At 39.8% G+C, this 22328-nt stretch overlaps 1 protein-coding gene and 1 pseudogene across 1 annotated transcript; both read right to left on the bottom strand.

The window, feature by feature from the left end:
* Positions 1 to 965: 965 nt before the first annotated feature.
* LOC124528442 (putative olfactory receptor 2B8) lies at positions 966 to 1904 on the bottom strand. The gene has a single exon (XM_047102065.1). It carries the CDS (start codon positions 1902 to 1904, stop codon positions 966 to 968), a length of 939 nt encoding a protein of 312 aa, XP_046958021.1.
* A 12925-nt stretch (positions 1905 to 14829) lies between these two features.
* LOC124528445 (putative olfactory receptor 2B8) lies at positions 14830 to 15767 on the bottom strand (annotated as a pseudogene).
* Between the last annotated feature and the right edge of the window lie 6561 nt (positions 15768 to 22328).

Below are 22328 nucleotides of genomic sequence, written 5' to 3' on the forward strand. Positions count from 1 at the left end.
CAACGTGCACACCTCACATTGGTGCGTCTCTGACTTTGCACATAATGACATGTCAGCACCACCCGGTGTGTTACCAGCTCAGGTTCCCAGTGTCACTGGCAGGTATGCATCACGCCCTCCCCCTCTGTGATATGAAGGCTACATAAAACCATTGTCATACCTGTGAGGTCACACTGGGGCCTGATATCTGAATGGCTTTATGAGCATTGACGTTAGTAGGTTTTTGTTTGACCTAAAAGTTTTTTACACTGTTGCCCACCTCCTTCTGTGAAAACAATGGTGATACAGTCAACTTATGGACCTTCTATCAGAGCCATGACTGAAATGCAAGAAAAAGTGATATGCCTCCTGCAATTGCTAAAAAATACTAAAATATTAATATTTCTTGGAAACCTGGGAGGCTCAATCAGTTAGGAATCTAATTCTTGCTTTCAGCTCTGGTCATGATTCCGCAGTTTGTAAGTTTGAGCCCCACGTTGGGCTCTGTGCTGGCAGCATGGAGCCTGCTTGGGATTCTCTCTCTCCCACTCTCTCTGCCCCTCTCCTGCTCCTGCTCTCTGTCTCTCTCTGAAAATAAATAAACATAAAACAAATTTAATATATTAATATTTCTGATTTTTATACAATGGTTCATATTCTTATTTTGCTGTGGTTTTTCTTGTGTGTGTAGATGGCTTTTTGCAATTAGAAATGCAATAGTACTCCCAAAGGGATAAAATAAGAAACATTTGTGGAGGTTTTTGAAATAATAATATGATGTAGATGCTATAGGAACAGTAAATCAGCATCTCCGGAAGGTACAATGACTCATGAATTCAGTACTTGAACTCTCACTTGCATAAAAGAATGAGGTAAGGAAATTCTCTTGAAGAGTCATCAGGGGAAATGTTGCATGACACCTGCAGGACACAAAATTTTAAAGCCTCTAACATTCAGGGTCTTCCATCAAATGGTCCTCATCCCAGTCATCTGGAGTCAAAGCTCCTACAGAACACTTTTTTCATTGCTCCCATCACATCCTTGTTCCGCAGGGTATATATGAAGGGGTTGGCCATGGGGGTGACAATGGTGTAGAAAAGAGAAACGAACTTGCCCTGATCCTGGGAATGGTTGTTGCTGGGCTGGAGGTAAGCATAGATGGCCGAGCCATAGAACAGGGAGACCACCGTGAGGTGGGACCCACATGTCCCAAATGCTTTCCTCTGCCCTGAAGCTGACTTTATTGCTAAGACCACCTTGACAATCCGACTATAGGAGAATGTGATTAGTGCCACAGGTATGAGGAGAATGATCATACTGGCAAAGAAGGCCTCAGATTCATTCACAGTGGTGTCAACACAGGCAAGCTTGAGCAGTGGGGGGATCTCACAAAAGAAGTGCTCTATTTTATTTCTCCCACAAAGTGGTACAAGGAAGATGAGCACCGTCTGCAATGAGGAGTTGACAAAACCAATGAACCATGATGCAGAGGCCATCAGGGCACAGAGACGGGGGTGCATGATCACTGTGTAGTGCAGGGGCCTGCAGACGGCTGCGTAGCGGTCAAATGCCATCACCCCTAACAGAATGCATTCTGTGCATCCCAACCCTAGAGCAATGAACAGCTGAGCTACACAGCCAGCGAAGGAGATGGACTTGTCTGGTCCCCTGAGATGAACCAGCAGCTGAGGAACAGTGCTGGTCGTGTAACACAGGTCCAGAAAGCTTAGGTTGGACAGGAAAAAGTACATGGGAGTCTGCAGGTGTGGGTCCAGGCGGGACAACGCAATGATGCTTGTGTTTCCCAGCAGGGTGAGCAGATAGAAGATCAGAAGAACCACAAAGAGGACTCGCTCCAGCTGAGGCCGGTCAGAGAAACCCAGCAGGATAAAGCCAGTGAAAGAACTTCCATTTTTCTGGTCCATTCTTTCTTATCACATGTTTCCTGTCAAGATCAAGCATTTAGCAATTTTTAAGAGAAATCTTCAAAAAAATAAAAAGCTGGCAGGAGGTGAATTTATCATGTTATAACACAGGTCATGGCATTTTAAGTAACCATTTGAATAAATGATGCACCCATGAAATTGATCAATTACTTCCAATTTAGTTCCACATTACCATAAAAAGTAAATCATTAATATTTAATGTAAGAAAAATCAAATAATGGACCTGTGTCTGCATCAGTCATAGGTACAGAAGGTCTTTCAGTCTCAGTTTAGTAGGCTTAAAGTACTACAAAAATATTTGTACATTTCAGAGAATATGGGGATGAGGGAAAAGAGGAAGGGAAATCAGAAAGAATAGGAAAGAGATACAGACAGAGGGAGATTCATTATCTTTCATATGTATCTCATCATTCCACACAACTGAAATGCACACACCATACGTCATAGATGATAATACAACATGACCTCGAAATTAAATTCAGTTATAGAAATTTATGACTTGGAATATACTTGTACAAAGAATTCAATTACCATCAGCCTATCACTACTAGTTCTGCATATAAACATACATCGGGTTGGGGGGGGCAGTAAAACAATTAAATACTCAGTCAGAGATATTGACACCACCACCATTCAAACAGTGTTTAAGTTTGGCCCGAAAGATGCTGAAAATTACCATTCCAATTTCACAGGGACTCCAAAAATTCAGTGGCTGTGCAGACTCCTTTGGAATCAGACTCTAAAATCCAATGGCCAACATTTTCCTCTTCCTTCTGCAGATATCTGTTTCACGCATTACCAACTAGAGTTCATAAAATTCCTGAAAGAAGTAGGATTATTCCCTATCAACATTCTAATCAGAACATTTTATTTTTTTTTTAATTTTTTTTCAACGTTTATTTATTTTTGGGACAGAGAGAGACAGAGCATGAATGGGGGAAGGGCAGAGAGAGAGGGAGACACAGAATCGGAAACAAGCTCCAGGCTCTGAGCCATCAGCCCAGAGCCCGACGCGGGGCTCGAACTCCCGGACCGCGAGATCGTGACCTGGCTGAAGTCGGACGCTTAACCGACTGCGCCACCCAGGCGCCCCCTAATCAGAACATTTTAAAGCGTTATCCAAACGTGTAACCTATGTACAAAATGTAATGCTTTGCATCATTTCCTATGATAAAATAATTACTTGGGTAAATATATAGGGATAAACACAGATACATTCTCAAAGCCATGACAAGTCAAAGAGCTATAAGGCAAACCTTAACGTAGTACAAAGAAAGGCCTAAAGGAAAGGCTATATTGATATTGTACAAAATCCCCAACACTCAACTTTATTATATTAAAGATCACCATTCTGGAAGCTAGCTTGCAGAGTTAGTCACACTAGATCAAACACAATGCCAGCTCTAAGGCTCTAAGGCTCGTCTGATGACCATTTCCATCCAGCTGCGCAGTACTGAATGAGCATAGTAACATACGAACGAGAGAGGCATCAGGACACGAGTATTTCAGTTCTATCGTATTCAGAAGGGTAGGCATCCAGTACATTTTTAATTCTTCCAAGAGTTTTAAAATCTGAACCAAGTTTGGGGCTAGACCCATTGATGTGTGAACAAAATTGGTACAAAACCGGCATAAAAACTGAATAAAAGATGTAGTATTTCACACTTTTTTATGCCTCTTTGATTTCCTATTAAGATTGAGCAGTGGTATCCACAAAACAAAATCTATGCACCAACAATTTCTTAATCGAATTAATTATAAAGGTATCAGGGACAGTCCAAGTGCATCAACAGGGAATATCCCTTCCCTCACACCTTCTCAGAAGAGAAAATAAAACAAACCATGGTTCGGTCTCATGCACACATGCACGAATATACATACATCCATCTGAAGCATACTGCTGACAAATTTTTATTTTTTCATATTTTAAAGTTTATTTATTTATTTGTGTGTGTGTGTGTGTGAGAGAGAGAGAGAGAGAGAGAGAGAAAGTAGAGTGAGCAGAAGCAGAAGAGGCACAAAAGAGATGGAGAGGGAGAGACGGAGATGGACACAGAGAGAGAATCCCAAGCAGGCTCCTCACTGTCAGTGCAGAGCCCGACCTCACACCTGTGACATCATGACCTGAGCCGAAATCAAGAGTTGGAGGCTTAACCGACTGAGCCACCAAGCTGACAAGTTTTTAAATGTGACTGATAAAGGAAACACTCACCAAAGTGAAGGAGGCCAAACACAAAATGCTAACTGATCCAAACAAACACCAATATAATACTGCACCATTAGAAAAAAATGATACATTTTAACATTATCATACCAATAAGGACTAGGAAGACAGTTGAGAAAAGATAAATCCCTGGAGAAAGGAACTGGTACAAATTTCTTGCTGCTCTACAGGATTATATGTGTATGTGTGGGTTTCAATACAAATATATATAAAAGAATGTGGACCACACGTCATGAAATTATGATACAGAAAAATCAGTTTTAAAAATTATACATAAATTATTACTTTACATACAAAAAATAAACACTTGAAAAGGGCACACATTATATATAGAAAGGGAAAAATATTAAAAACAGATTCTATAAAACAAGTGGCATTCCATGTAACGATTACCATCAAAAAAAGTATACAATTGAAATGACATCTCACAAGAACACAATTTTACAATAATAATTAAGAGATCGGGCAGCAATGAAAGAGGTTAAAGGCTTAGTACTGACACACATAAGTGATAGAGTAGTAGTTGACAGTTTGAATAATTGTTCAACACTGACACAAAACTCTAAAATTTTAGTGCAAGAGTACATATTTTCACACTGGATACTCAGTGTGCACGCTACACATTTTAAAGACAAAAGATCTCAATACAATGTCTCTATTTAAGATATTTCAAATATATAACATTCACCGATATATTTGACCTAAACACTCTGCCGTATCCAGTTCCTGAATAAATCCTGAAAACATGGGGGCAAGATTTGCACAGCCTCAGTGCTACAACTGAATCGCTATTGTCGCTTTCATGATGTTTCTGTCCCATGGGTCTGAGCTGACCTCAGACATATGAGAACAGGCCCCCGATGACGAGGGAGGACGAGAAAATGAGGGATACAGCCATCACTACATAGGAAATGACAGATGTGATGAACACTGACAAGGCTGTAGGGTAGGTACCATGGAAGAAGATGATGAGGTAGGGATTCCATTGCAAGTTGTTTATTCAGGGAATGCTGTCAGGATAAATGGGGTGAGGGAAGGAAGACAGCAGAGAATGTTCCTAAGCAAGGATGTGGTCTCCAGTGGAACAGAGCAGGAGCCTGATCCCATGAGATGCTGGCCAGAACTCTCCAGTAGAAGCATCCATCTGTGATGGTAGAAATACTCTGTCCTCACTGTCCAATACTATGCCCACTCTCCACCTGTCATACTTGAGCATTTAAAATGTCCTATCTAAGGGGTGCCTGGGTGGCTCAGTCAGTTAAGTGTCCAATTTTGGCTCAGGTCATGATTTCACAGTTCACAAGGTTCGAGCCCTTCATCGGAGCCTGCTTCAGATTCTGTGTGTGTGTGTCTCTCTCTCCGCCCTACCCTATTCATGCTCTCTCTTTCTCTCTCTAAAAAATAAACATTAAAAAATTTTAAATGTCCTAGCTAAGAAACTGAATTTTATTTTATTATATCTTATTTTATCATCTTTGATTTTCAAGAGAGAAAGAGTGTGAGTGGGAGAGAGGTAGAGAGAGGGATACACAGAATCCAACGTAGGCTCCAGGCTCTGAATTGTCAGCACAGACCCCCACAGTAGCCCTCAAACTCATGAAATGTGAGATTATGACTTGAGCCAAAGACAGATGCTTACCAACAGAGTCACCCAGGTGCCACAAGAAACTGGATTTTAAACTCTATTTAATTGTAATGAATTTAAACTGAATTAGCCTCCTGTGGCTACTTACTAAAGTATTGGACAGCATGACTCTGGAGCATGGATTGCATCAGATTCAGTCCTGCCTTGGCGTTGGGACCTTTTGTACATCCTGTAGTGTGTCACTGTCTGTGAGCTGTCCCCACCATGTTCCCCAGACAGCCTGGCAATTTGGCTCCCTTTCAGCTGAGGGCAATTCTGTCACGAAGGGAATGGCTGTGAACCTTGGAGCCCACACTCATACCAACTAGGGTTTGGATTGGAGCCCCAGCAGGTAAAGAGCGTCTGGGCAGGTCACCAACAGCGTTCATACAAGAGTCCGTTCATGATCGTGTGCAAGGATAGAAGGATGGGACCTAGTGTACTTTACACACCACTGTGCAATCACACACACACACACACACACACACACACATATACACATGCACACCCAACTTTTCATTTCTCTAATTCATCAATTAAGTAAACATTCAGGTTTCTTACTATCTTTTTCTTCATCATATTGCTATTTGTACTCACTTAAAAGGATCAGCTTTTCTTGCTAACAATAAAGTCAAAACATTTGGGATGAGCACTGGGTGTTGTATGGAAACCAATTTGTCAATAAATTTCATATATAAAAAAAAATAAAAATAAAGTCAAAACATAGATGCATTGACATGATATTCACAAAATGAAAATATTCAGAAAGCTTCCCTGTTGTAATTTTCAACATAGCAATTTTAAAACTCCATGCATATTTTAGATATTTTGGTAACTGTTAAGGGAGAAATTAAATATTTAAGATGACAAATACTGACAATAATTTTTAGCATAGAGAGGAAATATAATCTAATTACACAGACAACATGGAACAATGGAAAAACATAGATGCATATATCTAATAGTTTTACATATATGCATACTGTATTATTCTATTTTTGAAGGGAATATTTTATTCCCAGTACACAGCCATATTTAATTATATTCCACATGTGTATACACAGGTGCGATGCATGTACTACATAGAATCAAATGTCTAGGAATGACTTGCTGGCATTCATAATGAACAATTACATTTAATTCTTATATTTGGTGAACTTCCACAGTTTGTTACTTTAGGCAATTGATCATATATGCAAACTATTTAGCTTTTTTGTTTCAAGAACAATAGTAACTGGAAATAAACTAACTTGACAATTCCTAGAGTAACACAGACACCAAATTATATTTCACTCACCTTTATTGACTTTCCCTGTGGATTCAAAGCTATCTCCCTAACTCCATTCCAAGTTACTGCCTAAATACACTTCTGGGGATAGGAACATGGACATGGAGAATCAGTATCTGCAGTAAATGCAAAGGCTGACTATACCAGCACTGAGTCATCCATACATTTTTCTTAAGCAAAAGGACACTTTCTCGGGATGACTTCACAGATCCTCATGTGGTACCAGAGATCTGCACGTTGGCTTTCAGAGGTAGAAGATGAAGGCAGTCACAAACTCTCAGTATCGTTCCTGAATACAATGACCTGCCCATGTGACTGTGAGACCCTTATGAGCAGGCGAGAGGGTGCTTTGACTCTGACCTGGGGCTGGGCTGGCACACAGAACCAAGTCCCTTCCCCTGCTGACATCTCTGGGGAACGGATGCCCCACACTCTTAATGAGCCCTTGTCACTGAGCTGCCCAGACATGGCAATCCTCAGGGACAATGACTATGGAGGACAAAGTCAGAGGAGACCTAATCTGTCTCTTCTATTAGTTCACATATCTCACAGAGGACAAGTATCTCGCTAGACCTCCCAGCTACCTTAGCTCCCATCTGTGAATGACCTAGTAGTTTTACAAAACACTTAAGATTTTTTCCTCACAACTGCCCAAAATATTTACATATAAATACATAAGGAAGAATCCATTCACTTACTTAATTCCAAATGTAAATATGTAAATAAATTCCTCATTTAATTTCATTCATACCAAATTATATGGATCACAAAGCTATTAACTAGGCACATTCTAACTTTTAGCACGAATATAAAAGAGGGCAACAAAATTCTACCAAACTTCTATTGTGGTTAAAGGGGAAAAAAATCTCAAATCTTCTAAACCACTATTGAGTCTATAGCTATAGGTTTTAATGATGTACTCAAACAATTTTAAAAATTACCTGTGTTTTTAATGAAATGCATATGGTTTATTTAAACTCAGCTAGTCTTTGCATTTAAGTTCAAATCGATTCTGAGTTTATCAGGAGACTTCTAAATAAACAACAAGAGACATGGAAGGAAGTAGACGGGTACTCTGTGGCTATTTCTCAAAGATCTATAACTTAGTTTCCTTTATCATTTTCAGCCTAAAGAGATACACTACCTCCTGTTAGAAACATGCTTAGATTTGAATTATCTGTTATTTCCATACCCAATAGATTCCATCTTCAAAGTTAAGGGGGGAGAACTGACAAAGACAACACCCTCTGGGTGTCCTGGAGTGGGAGGGAATTACAGATCTGCTATTAATGCTCTTCTCCCCAGGCCTCACTCGAGAAGCAAGAAAGGTCCCAAATATGCAATCTAATGTTACACCTAAAGGAGCTAGAAAAGGAACAGCAAATAAAGCCTAAGAGCAGCAGAGGAAGGGAAATAATAAAGATTAGAGAAAAATAAACTATATAGAAACAAACAACAAAAAACAGTAGAACAGACCAACCAAACTGAGGGCTGGTTCTTTGTAAGAATAAACAAAATTGATAAACTTCTAGCCAGACTTCTCAAAAAGGAGAGAGAGGAACCAAATAAATAAAATCACGAATGAAAGAGGAGAGATCACAACAAACATCAAAGAAATACAAACAATTATAAGGGAACACTTTGAAAAATTATATGCCAACAAACAGGCCATCTAGAAGATATTGACAAATTTCTAGAAACTCACAAACTACCAAAACAAAAACAGTAAGACGTAGAAAATGTGAACATACCCATAACCAGCAAAAAAACAAAAAACAAAAAAATGGAATTAGTAACCAAGAGTCCTGGGTCAGATGGCCTCCCACAGGAATTCCACCCAACATTTAAGGAAGAGTTAATACCTAGTCATCTCAAACTTTTGCAAAAAAACAAAAATGGAAGGAAAGCTTCCAATCTCATCCTATGAAGCCAGCATTACCTTGATACCAAAATCAGACAATTATCCCACTAAAAAGGAGAATTATAAGCCAGTCCCTGATGAACATGGATGCAAAAATGCTCAACAAGACATAGCAAATCAAATTCAACAGCACAATAAAGGAATTATTCATCACAACCAAGTGTGATTTATTCCTGGGCTGCAGGGCTGATTCAATATTCACATATCAATCCACTGTTCACTTAGCAATCAACGTGATATACTACATTAATCAAGAAAGGATAAGAAGCATAAGATCCTGTCAAGAGATGCATAAAAAGCATTTGACAAAATGCAGCATCCATTCTTGGTAAACACCCTCAACCACATGGGAATAGATGGGACATACCTCAACATCATAAAGACCGTATATGAAAGACCCACAGGTAATATCATCCTCTATGGGGTAAAACTGAGAGCTTTTCTTCTACACTCAGGAATAAGACAAGGATGCCCAGTCTCACCAATACTAGTTAACATAGGACAGGAAGTTTTAGCATCAACCACATACATCACAAAGAAATAAAGGGCATACAAATCGGCAAGGAAGGAGTCAAACTTTCCCTATTTGCAGATGACATGATGCTCTATGTCAAAACCTGAAAGACTCTACCAAAAACCCACTGGAACTAATACACGAATTCAGCAAAGTCACAGGGTATAAAATGAACATACAAACATCTGTTCCATTTTCATACACCAATAATGAAGCAGCAGAAAAATAAATCAAGGAATGGATCCTATTTACAATTGCACAAAAAAACCATAATTTCACCTAGAAACTAACTTAACTAAAGAGGTAAAAGATCTGTACCTTGAAAACTATAGAACACGTATGAAAGAAACTAAAGAGGACACAAAGAAAGCGATCAACCTTCCAAGCTCATGGATTAGAAGAACAAATGTTGCTAAATATCTATACCACCCAAAGCAACCTAACATTTAATGCAACCCTACCAAAATATCACCAACATTTTTCACAGAGCTAGACCAAAATATCACCAACATTTTTCACAGAGCTAGACCAACAATCCTAAAATTTCTATGGAACAATAAAGACTCAAATGTGCCAAAGCAATCCTGAGAAAGAAAAGCAAAGCTGGAGGTATCATGATTCCAGAATCAAACTCTATTACAAAGCTGTAGTCACCAAGGCAGTATGGTACTGGCATAATAAACAGACATGTAGATCAATGTAACAGAATAGAAAACCCAGAAGTGGACCCACAAGAGTATGGCCAACTAATCTTTGACAATGCAAGAAAGAATATCCAATGGGAAAAAGGCAGTCTCTTCAGCAAATGGTGCTGGGCAAACTGGACGGTGACATGCAGAAGGATGAACCTGGATCACTTCCTTACACCATACACAAAAATAAACTCAAAATGGATGAAAGAACTAAATGTAAGACAGGGAGCCATCAAAATCCTCTGGGAGAAAGCAGGCAAAAACCTCTTTGATTTTGACCTCAGCAACTTCTTACTAGACATGCCTCGGAGTCAAGGGAAACAAAAGCAAAAACAAACTATTGGGACCTCATCAGGATAAAAAGCTTCTGGAGAGTGAAGGAAACAATCAACAAAATTAAAAGGCATCCAACAAATGGGAGAGATAGTTGCAAAACATATCAGATAAAGGGATAGTATCTAAAATCTCTAAAGAACTTATGAAACTCAAATAAACCCCCCAAAAAACAAATAAACCAGGGAAGAAGTTGGCAGAAGACATGAATAGACACTTTGCCAAAGAAGACATCCAGATGACTAACAGACACATGAAAAGATGCTCAACATCACATCAAGGAAATACAAATCCAAACCACAATGAGATACCACCTCACACCTGTCAGAATGGCTAAAATGAACAACTCAGAAAATAATAGATGTTGTTGAGGACAGGGAGAAAGGGAACCCTCTTGCACTGTTGGTAGAAATACAAACTGGCACAACCACTCTGGAAAACAATATGTATGTTCCTCAAAAAATTAAAAATAGTACTACACTATGACCCAGCAATTGCACTACTGGGTATATATGCAAAAGATAAAAAAATGCTGATTTGAAGGGGCACGTGCACCCCAATGTTTATAGCAGCATTATGCACAATAGCCAAATTATAAAAAGAGCCCAAATGCCCACCGACAGATGAAGTGATAAAGAAGATGTTGTATATTGTTAGAAGGGAATACTACTCGAGATAGAAAAGAATGAAATCTTTCCATTTGCAACAACAAATGTGGATAGAACTAGAGTGTATCATGCTAAAAATAAGTCATGCAGAGAAAGACAAATACATGATTCTACTCATATGTGGAATTTAAGAAACACAACAGATGAACACAGGGGAAGGGAAGGAAAAATAAGATAAAAACAGAGAAGGAGACAAACCATAAGAGACTCTTAAATACAGAGTTAAAACTGAGAGTTACTGGAGGGGAGGTGCGTGGAGAGATGGGCTCAATGGGTGATGGGCATAATACGGCACTTGTCAGGATGAGCACTGGGTATCATACGCAAGTGATGTATCATATGTAAGTGGGTTCTACTCCTGAAATCAATACTACACTATAAGTTAACTAACATGAACTTAAATAATAAATTAAACGAAGAAGATGTGGCATATATATCTAAAGGATTATTATTCGGCCATGAGAAAGAAGGAAATCCTGCCTTTTGCAACAAAATGGATGGGTCTTGAGGGCATTATCCTAAGTGAAACCAGTCAGAAGAGAAAGACAAGGACTGTGTGATCTCACATATTTGTGGAAACCAGGAAAGCATAGCTTGTATATACAGGCAGTAGAATGGTGGTTACCAGAGACTAAGGGGTATGGGAAGTGGGAGATGTTGGACAAAAGGTACAAACACCAGTCAAAAGATGAATAAGTCCTGAGCATCTAATGTCCAGCATGGTGATTATGATTAATATTATTGTATTATCAACTTGAAAGTGGCTAGAAGAGTATATCTCAAATGTTCTCACCATGAGGAACAAATGGTAATTGTGGGGGATAAAATTAGGAATCCCCCGGGGCTACACCGATGGGTTAACAAGGCATAAAGAAACACAAAGTCATAAAATGCTCACACCTGAGTTTGGGGAAAACAGATTGGCACTCTAAGAATAGGGAGGCACAAAGGTGCCAAGAATAGGGAGGTACAAAGGCACTCCCAGATAGAGTGCCGAACCCCCAAAAGTAGAGAGAGAGAAGCAATGGCCTGAAATGGAATCGGAACACAGGTGCACAATACACAGGAATAACAAGATTAGATATTCAGGGTGAAAGCACCCCAAGTTTAGTACTACAGCAGAAAGCTGCTTTCACAGGAGGATAGGGCCAGGTTAGGTAAATTGGTGAATTGGACTATGGACCGCTGCGCTGCAGGCAAAGCAGCCTGGAATGGAGATGGTTACCAAAAGAAAAGGTGTCTTGTCAACCCTGAGGTTATTCCCCCTATTTGTCTCATCCCCTAGGCTGGCAAAGATAAACAGGCACGGCGCCTCCTGTCTGCTGTTAACAACCATCTATCTATCTGCCTGGTGCCTGGATTTTGTTTTATATTGACCCAAACCCCAAACACCGTGTATCTTCAAGACCCCCTTTTCCCCCTCACGTCCTCAAGTTAGTGTTCACAGTTTCTTTGTCTCTTTGTACATGCCCATCACATTTGTAAGCCTTCTGATCTGAACAAATATGGGGCAAGGACCCTTATTCAGGGCTCTTGTCCTTTTCCCCAGACATCAGCCATCTCTCCTTTTAATCCTGCATCCTCTCTTTTGCTAGCCAAAAGAGAACTTTAGACTTAGAGTCTATGGCAGGTAATAACGTAATGTGATAGAGGTGTTAGCTAACACAATGGTGGCAATAATTTCATTTTATATATATATATACATATATATATATATATTCACATTTGTACTTCTTAAGTTTGCTGAGTGTTCTGCATCTGTCGTATCTTAGTTTATCTAAGAAAAAATAAATAACCACAAGAGATATCATTCATTTCTTTTATCACACTTAAACTTCCTCTCCTAAGGTCATATTTTATAGCTATTTAATACAAAAATCTCCCTACAAAGTTGCTAAATGAACATGTTCTTTCATTATCCCATCTACAAACGCAGCCCTCTCATTTGTGATCCAAATTTCAATGCAGACACTGAAAGATGGCATTTCTAAATGTTTACCTTGTGTGTATGTATAATGACATCAAAATGGGGTGACTCTGTTCCATGGAGCTCTTGAGTGGTTCAAGATTCCATCAGGTACTCAAATTCTGGGTGTTTTTCTCCTTTTACTTCCTCATGTCACTTTAATTCCAAAACAGCTAGAAGAACCTTGGGGAAGAAAGGAAATGTCTCCTAACCAAAACCAGTGTCCGGTCCCTAAGGTCACCTCAGGGACCCCTTCCCCTGATCCTCTGACCTCCAGTCATTTACCCTCTCTTTTCTGCATTTACACCCAGCCCCCCTTCCCGGTGAACCACGTATCCATGCAAAGTGGTTCCCAGTCTGCACCATCAGATCTCAAACATTCCATAACACCACAAAGTGAGAGAAATCTCACCTGTGCCACAAAACAAGCATCCAAAAAGCAGTCACCTGCAAGGTGGGGAGTTGCCAGGGGTCTGTGACCTGCTCCTGCCTCCTCCGTGAGCCTGGTCAGAGCAGGACTCTGGCAAACAGTAGCTGCGAAATGTGCAGACTAGGAGGTACAGGAGGGTCTTACGGGGGTGACTGCACTCTGATGACTGATCCAGGAGTGAGTTTAGCAGGATGCAGAGGGCGTGTTCAGAGTGCAGCCACCCTACACTGCACACCCTGCCGTTATGCTAACGTGTGACAGCCCTAAGGCCAGGACAGGGCTACGAAGGTAGGGACGAATGTAACTGAGAATCTCCCTTCCCATCTTTGGGGTCACTGGTGCCACAGGGGAGGGCCTGGGGGGATGGGTTTAAATAGGTGATGGAGATTAAAGAGAGTACATGTGATGATGGAAATGTGGAATCACTATATTGTACACCAGAAAGGAATATAACACTGTAGGTTAACTCTAATGGCATTCCATTAATAATTTTAACAATAATTAATAAATAAAACAATAAAAAATTAATAAAACAATAAAAATAAATAATGTTATTCCATTAATAATTTTAACAATAAAAATTTAATTGAAAACTAAAATAATAAAAAGCAATTCTAGAGATAAAATTTTTTTGAAAAACAAAGAATTGTGTTTCAAAACGAAAACAGTATCACAATGGCAACATTACACCATGGCTTGATATCTGAATAGCTCTATCAGGATAGATGTTGGCATGTTTTCTCTTAGCAAAAATTTGTTTTTCCCCACAGTTGTCCTCCTACTTCGCGGAAAAAGATGTGATCCAGTCAGGCCACAGACGTTGTAATAGAGCAGTGATCTGACTGCGAGAAGAAGCAACAGCCTCCAGCAATTCCTAGAATCTGCTGCAATATAAATATTGAATACCGTGTTCTGGTGGTTTTTATTCTTATATTGGTATGCTTTCATGGTGTGTGTGTCACTGTCTTGCAATTAGAAACGGAACAGTGTTCCCAAATGGGGGTGAACTAAGAAAATCATGTGGAACTTTTTACACTATTAATATGCTGCAGATGGTCTAGGTACACTAACTCAGCATCTCTGAAGGCTGCACTGCGTCCATGAACTTAGAGTTTGAACACTCACTTGCATGAAAGAAGGAATTAAGGAAGCTCCCTTCAGAGTTGTCAGGGGAAATGTTGAGGACACAGAAATCATAAAGACTCTGGCATTCAAAGTCTTCCATGAAAGGGTCTTCCCCTCAGTCATCTGGAGTCATAGCCCCTACACACACCTTCCTCATTGCTCCTGTCACATCCTTGTTCCGCAGGGTATATATAAAGGGGTTGACCATAGGGGTGACGATGGTGTAGAAGAGAGAAATGAACTTGCCCTGATCCTGGGAGTACTTGTTGCTGAGCTGAAGGTAAATGTAGATGCCTGTGCCATAGAACAGGGAGACCACGGTGAGGTGGGACCCACATGTCCCAAAAGCTTTCCTCTGCCCCAAAACTGACTTTATTCTTAACATTGCCCTGACAATCTGACCATAGGAGAATGTGATTAATGCCATAGGTATGAGGACAATGATCACACTGACAGAGAAGAACTCAGACTCATTCACAGTGGTGTCAACACAGGCAAGCTTGAGCAGTGGGGGGATCTCACAAAAGAAGTGCTCTATTTTATTTCTCCCACATAGTGGTACAAGGAAGGTGAGCACCGTGTGCAATGAGGAGTTGACAAAACCAATGAACCATGATGCAGAAGCCATCAGGGCACAGAGGTGGGGGTGCATGATCACTGTGTAGTGCAGGGGCATACAGGTGGCTGCGTAGTGGTCAAATGCCATCACCCCTAACAGAATACATTCTGTGCCTCCCAACCCTAGATAGACAAACAGTTGAGCTACACAGACAGTGAAGGAGATAGACTTGTCTGCTCCCCTGAGATGTACCAGCAGCTGAGGAACAGTGCTGGTCGTGTAACACAGGTCCAGAAAGCTTAGGTTGGACAGGAAAAAGTACATGGGAGTCTGCAGGTGTGGGTCTAGGCGGGACAACGCAATGATGGTTGTGTTTCCCAGCAGGGTGAGCAGATAGAAGATCAGAAGAACCACAAGGAGGACTCGCTCCAGCTGAGGCCGGTCAGAGAAACCCAGCAGGATAAAGCCAGTGAAAGAACTTCCATTTTTCTGGTCCATTCTTTCTTACTACATGTTTCCTGTCAAGACCAAGCATTTAGCAATTTATACAATCTCTAAAAAAAAAAAAAAAAACTGTTGGTGGGTGTATATTGATCATATAAAAAGACATGGCCAAGACATTTTATCAAAACTATTTGAATAAATGATGTACCCATGAAATTTCCATAGTTTTATCAATTTAGTTCCACACTGTCACAAAAAGTAAATCATTAGTTTTTTTTTTCAGCGTTTATTTATTTTTGGGACAGAGAGAGACAGAGAATGAACGGGGGAGGGGCAGAGAGAGAGGGAGACACAGAATCGGAAACAGGCTCCAGGCTCTGAGCCATCAGCCCAGAGCCCGACACGGGGCTCGAACTCACAGACCGCGAGATCGTGACCTGGCTGAAGTCGGACGCTTAACCGACTGCGCCACCCAGGTGCCCCTCATTAGTTTTTAAGATAAAAAAAAATCAAATAATGGACCTGTGTTTGTATCAGTCATAGGAAATACAGTCTTTCAGTCTTTGCTTACTAGTACTGTAAAATGTACATACATCTCACTAAATGTAAATGGAGTGAATTCTCCAATGAAAAGACTTAGGGTATCAGAATGGATAAGAAAACAATTCCCATCATATGCTGCTTACAAAGACTCATTTTACATCTAAAGACACCTATGAATTGAAAGGAAGGGGATGGAGAACCATCTATCATGCTACTGGATGTCAAAAGAAAGCTGGTATAGCCATAGTTGTATCAGACAAACTAGATTTTAAAACAAAGACTGTCACAGGGGATGAAAGAAGGGCATTATATTATAATTAAGGGGTCTATCCATCACAAAGACCTAACGATTATAAATATTTATGCCCCCAACATTAGACACCCAAATATATAAATCACTTAATCACAAACAAAAAGAAACTCATTGATAATAATGTCATAATACTAGGGGCTTCAGTACCCCAATTACAGCAAAGGACAGATCATCTAAACATAACATCAACAAGGAAACAATGGCTTTGAGTGACACACTGGACCAGATGGAGTTAATAGATATGTTCAGAACATTTCATCCTACAGCAGCAGAATATGCATTCTTCTCCAGTGCACATGAATCATTCTCTGGAATTGATCAGATGCTGGGTCACATCAGCCCTCAACAAATACAAAAATATCAAGATCATACCATACATATTTTTGAAGTACAATGCTATGAAACTTGAAACCAACCAGAAGGAAAAATTTGCAAAGACCAAGCATACTTGGGGATTAAAGAACATCCTACTAAAGAATGAAAGGGGTAACCAAGAATTTAAGGAGGAAATTAAAAAGTATATGGTACACAATGAAGGTGAAAACATGACTGTCCAATCCTCTGGGATGCAGCAAGGGTGGTCATAAGAGGGAATATATAGCAATCTAGGCCTTCCTAAAGAAGGAAGAAAGACCTCAAATACACAACCTAATCTTACACCTAAGCGAGTTGGAAGAAGAACAGAAAATAAAGCCTCAAACCACCAGAAGACAGGAAATAATAAAGATGAAAGCAGAAATCAATGATATCAAAAGAAGAAAACCAGTAGAACAGATCAATGAGATGAGGACCTCGTTATGTGAAAGAATTAATGAAATCAATAAGCCCCTAGACAGACTGAGGGAAAAAAAAAAAGGAAAGGACTCAACTAAATCATGAATGAAAGAGGAGAGGTCACAACCAACACAGCATAAACACAAACAATAATAAGAGAATATGATGAGCAATTATACCCCAATAAAATGGGCAATCTGGAAGAAATGGACAAATTCCTAGGAACCTTATCAACTACCAAAACTGAACCAGGAGGAAATAGAAAATGTGAACACACCCATAATCTGTAAAACAATTGAATCAGTAATCAAAAATCTTCCCAAACAAGTCTAGGGTGGGATGGCTTTCCTAGGGAATTCTAGCAAACATTTAAGGAAGAGTTAACACCTACTTTTTTGAAGCTGCCCCAAAAAATAGAAATGGAAGGAAAACTTCCAAATTCATTATATGAGGTAAGCAGTACCTTGATTCCAAAACCAGATAAAGGCCCCACTAAAAAGGAGAATTACAGACGAATTTCCCTAATGAACATGGATGCAAAAATTCTCAAAAATACCAGCAAACTGGATCCAACAATACATTAAAAGAATTCTGCACCACTATCACGTGGGATTTATACCTGGGATGCAGGGCTGGTTCACTGCCCACAAATAAATCAATGTGATACATCACATTAATACAAGAAGGATAAGAACCCTATGATCCTCACAATACATGCAGAAAAAGAAAGTAAGGATAGAAGGAATAGACCTCAAGATCATAGAAGCCATATGCAAAAACCCACAGTTAATATGATCCCCAATGGGGAGAAACTGAGGGCTTTTCCCCTAAGGTCAGGAACACGGTGGGGATGTCCACTCTCTCCACTCTTATTCAGCATAGTGTTGGAAGTCCTAGCCTCAGCAATCAGACAACAAAAAGAAATAAAGGGCATTCAAATAGGCAAGGAGGAAGTCAAGAGTTTACTCATCGCAGATAACATGATAGTCTACATGGAAAAACCAACAGATTCCACCAAAAACATGCTACAACTGATACATGAGTTCAGCAAAGTCACAGGATATAAAATCAATGTATGGAAATCAGTCGCATTTCTATACACCAATAATGAAGGAGCAGAAAGAGAAATAAAGAAGTAAATGTTATTTACAATTGCCCCAAACCCCTTAAAATACCTAGGAATAAACCTAGCCAAAGAGGTGAAAGATCTCTATGCTGAAAACTGTAGAAAGCTTATGCACAAAATTGAAGAAGACACAAAGAAATGGAAAAACATTCTAGGTTCCTGGGTAGGAAGAACAAATATCACTAAAATGTCGATACTATCCAAAGAAACCTACACATTTAATGCAATCCCTCTCAAATAACACCAGTATTCCTGACAGAACTAGAACAAACAATTCTAAAATTTGTATAGAACCACAAACACCCTGAATTGCCAAAGTCATGTTGAAAAAAAAAAAACCCAAAAGTGGAAGCATCACAATTCTGGACCTTGAGCTGTATTACCAAACTGTATTCAACAAGACAGTATGGCACTGGCATGAATACAAACACATATATCCACGGAACAGAATAGAGAACCCAGAAAGGGACCCACAAACCATTAGGTATGGCCTCCTAATCTTTGACAAAGTGGGAAAGAAGATGCAATGGAATAAAGACAGTCTCTTCAGCAAATGGTGTTGGGAAAACTAGACATGCAGAAAAATGAAACTGGACCACTTTCTTACACCATACACAAAAATGAACTCTAAATGGATGAAAGACCTACGCTTAAGACAGGAAGCCATCAAAATCCTCGAGGAGAAAGCAGGCAAAACCTGTCTGATCTTGGCCACAGCAACTTCTTTCTGGACATGTCTCCAGAGGCAAGGGAAACCAAAGCAAAAATGAACTATTGGGACCTCATCAAGACAAAAAGGTCCTGCACAGCAAAGGAAACAATCAGCAAAACTAAAAGACAACAGGTGGAATGGGAGAAGATATTTGCAAATGACAGATCAGATAAAGAGTTAGTATCCAAAATCTATAAAGAACGTAGGAAACTCAACACTCCAAAATCAAATGATCCAGTGAAGAAACGGGCAGAAGACAGGAATAGACGCTTTTCCAAGGAAGACATCCATATGGCTCAGAGACACATGAAAAGATGCTCAACATCACACATCATCAGGGAAGTACAAATCCAATCCACAATGAGATACATCTCACGACCGTGAGAATGGCTAAAATTAACAACTCAGGCAACAACAGATGTTGGCGACGATGTGGAGGAAGAGGAACTCTTTTGCATCGCTGGAGGAAATGCAAACTGTTTGCAGCCACTCTGGAAAACAATTGGAGATTCCTTGAAAAATTAAAAATAGAATTACCTTATGAGGGCATTTATCCAAATGCTCTCCAAAAGTGCTGATTCCAAAGGGCACATGCACCCCAATGTGTATAGCAGCACTATCGACAATAGCCAGAGTGTAGAGAGAGCCCAAATGTCCACCAACTGATGAATGGATAAAGGAGATGTGGGATATATATATACAATGGAATATTACTCAGAGATCAACAAGAATGAAATCTTGCCATATGCAAGAACACGGATAGAAATAGAGGGCATTATGCTAAGCACAATAAGTTGGTCAAAAAAAAATACTATGATTTCACTCATATGTGGAATTTAAGGAACAAAACGGATGAACATAGGGGAAGGGAAGGAAAACTAAGATAAAAACAGAGAGGGAGGCAAACCATAAGTGACTTAAAATACAGAGAGCAAACTGAGGGTTGCCGGAATGGGAGGTGGGCAGGGGATGGCTAGATGGCTGATGGGCATAAAGGAGGGGACATGGGATGAGCACTGGGTTATAAGTTATAAGTAGGTGATGAATCATGAAATTCTATTCCTGAAATCAAACTAGAAGACGTACAATTTAGAGGAAATGGGGATGAGGGAAAAGAGGTAGAGCCATCAGAAAGAGGAGCAGAGAGGGAGAGACGTTCTTAGAAATACATACCTCATGATTCCACACCACTGGATTTGCACACATCTTACGTGTTTTAAAATATAGTACAACAGAATCTCCAAAATGCATTCAGATATAAGGATTTATGACCTAGAATACACTTCTTCGAAGAATTCAGTTACATTCAAAATCTCACTACTAGTTCTGCAAATAAACATTTCGGCAACATTGCCTCTGTAACTAAAGGATTGTATTTGTGAAAGCTACACCAGATTTTTCTTCTTCTTCCTTGTTGTTGCTGTTGCTGTTATGGTAGTAAAACAAGTAAAAATCTATCAGAGAGACCCTGAAAACACCACCGTTGAGTGACAGTGCTTCCCTTTTGACCCACAGATGCTTAAAAATACCAGTTTAATGAGGACATTATTTTTTGTTTTATATGGATCCATTTATTTTTTAATTTTTTATATTGATCCATTTTATTTATTTTATTTTTTTAATTTATTGTCAAATTGGTTTCCATACAACACCCAGTGCTCATCCCAAAAGGTGCCTTCCTCAATACCCATCACCCACCCTCCCCTCCCGCCCACCCCCCATCAGCTCTCAGTTTGTTCTCAGTTTTTAAGAGTCTCTTATGCTTTGGCTCTCTCCCACTCTAACCTCTTTTTTTGTTGTTGTTGTTTTTTCCTTCCCCTCCCCCATGGGTTTCTGTTAAATTTCTCAGGATCCACTTAAGAGTGAAAACATATGGTATCTGTCTTTCTCTGTATGGCTTATTTCACTTAGCATAACACTCTCCAGTTCCATCCATGTTGTTACAAAGGGCCATATTTCATTATTTCTCATTGCCACATAGTACTCCATTGTGTATATAAACCACAATTTCTTTATCCATTTAATGGGGACATTTTTAATGCCCCTAAGACTTTTGAAGTCTAGCACAAAATCATTCCTAATACAGTGAATTAAAATGGTATTTGATACAGTCTCAATGTGCAACAACCTCTCACATTGGATGCCTGTTCTCTCACTTATTACTGTCAAATAGTATTCTGTGAGATGTCACTTCAATTATGTTCTTTTTTTGATGGTAATTAGTATAGAGAATGTCATTTTTTTGTTTTGTATATTCTGTTTATTTTTATTTTACCTAATAACATTTTCTCTCTATATACAACTTGAATATCCCCTAACTCACACCTGGTCAGAAAAGGGAATAGAAACAAACCATGTTTCCATCTCATAAACACACCATAAGAATAAAATAATGAGGGGCTTCTGGGTGGCTCAGTCAGTTAGGCGTCCAACTCTTGATTTGGGCTCAGGTCATGATCTCACAGTTTGTGAGTTTGAGCCCCACATTGGGTTCTGCACACAGTGTGGAGCCTGCTTGGGATTCTGTCTTCCTCTCTCTCTGCCCTTCCCCCAGCCACACACTCTCTCTCAAAAATAAATACATAAACATTACAAAAAGATATATACCTAAAAAGCTTCTGCACAGCAAAGGAAACAACCAACAAAACTAAAAGGCAACCAACGGAATGGGAAAAGATATTTGCAAATGACATATCGGACAAAGGGCTAGTATCCAAAATCTATAAAGAGCTCACCAAACTCCACACCCGAAAAACAAATAACCCAGTGAAGAAAGGGGCAGAAAACATGAATAGACACTTCTCTAAAGAAGACATCTGGATGGCCAACAGGCACATGAAAAGATGCTCAAGGGGCGCCTGGGTGGCGCAGTCGGTTAAGCGTCCGACTTCAGCCAGGTCACAATCTTGCGGCCCGTGAGTTCGAGCCCCACGTCAGGCTCTGGGCTGATGGCTCAGAGCCTGGAGCCTGTTTCCGATTCTGTGTCTCCCTCTCTCTCTGCCCCTCCCTCGTTCATGCTCTGTCTCTCTCTGTCCCAAAAATAAATAAACGTTGAAAAAAAAATTAAAAAAAAAAAAAAGAAAAGATGCTCAATGTCACTCCTCATCATGGAAATACAAATCAAAACCACACTCATATCACCTCACA

The sequence above is a fragment of the Lynx rufus genome, unplaced genomic scaffold, assembly GCF_022079265.1.
Source record: "Lynx rufus isolate CCGP_SWC_20201006 ecotype Redwood Valley unplaced genomic scaffold, mLynRuf1.p SCAF_6, whole genome shotgun sequence".
In the NCBI taxonomy this organism is placed as follows: Eukaryota; Metazoa; Chordata; class Mammalia; order Carnivora; family Felidae; genus Lynx; species Lynx rufus.

Coding starts and splice junctions, on each gene's coding strand:
- LOC124528442 (XM_047102065.1), bottom strand. CDS start 1,904: ATGGACCAGAAAAATGGAAGTTCTTTCACTGGCTTTATCCTGCTGGGT.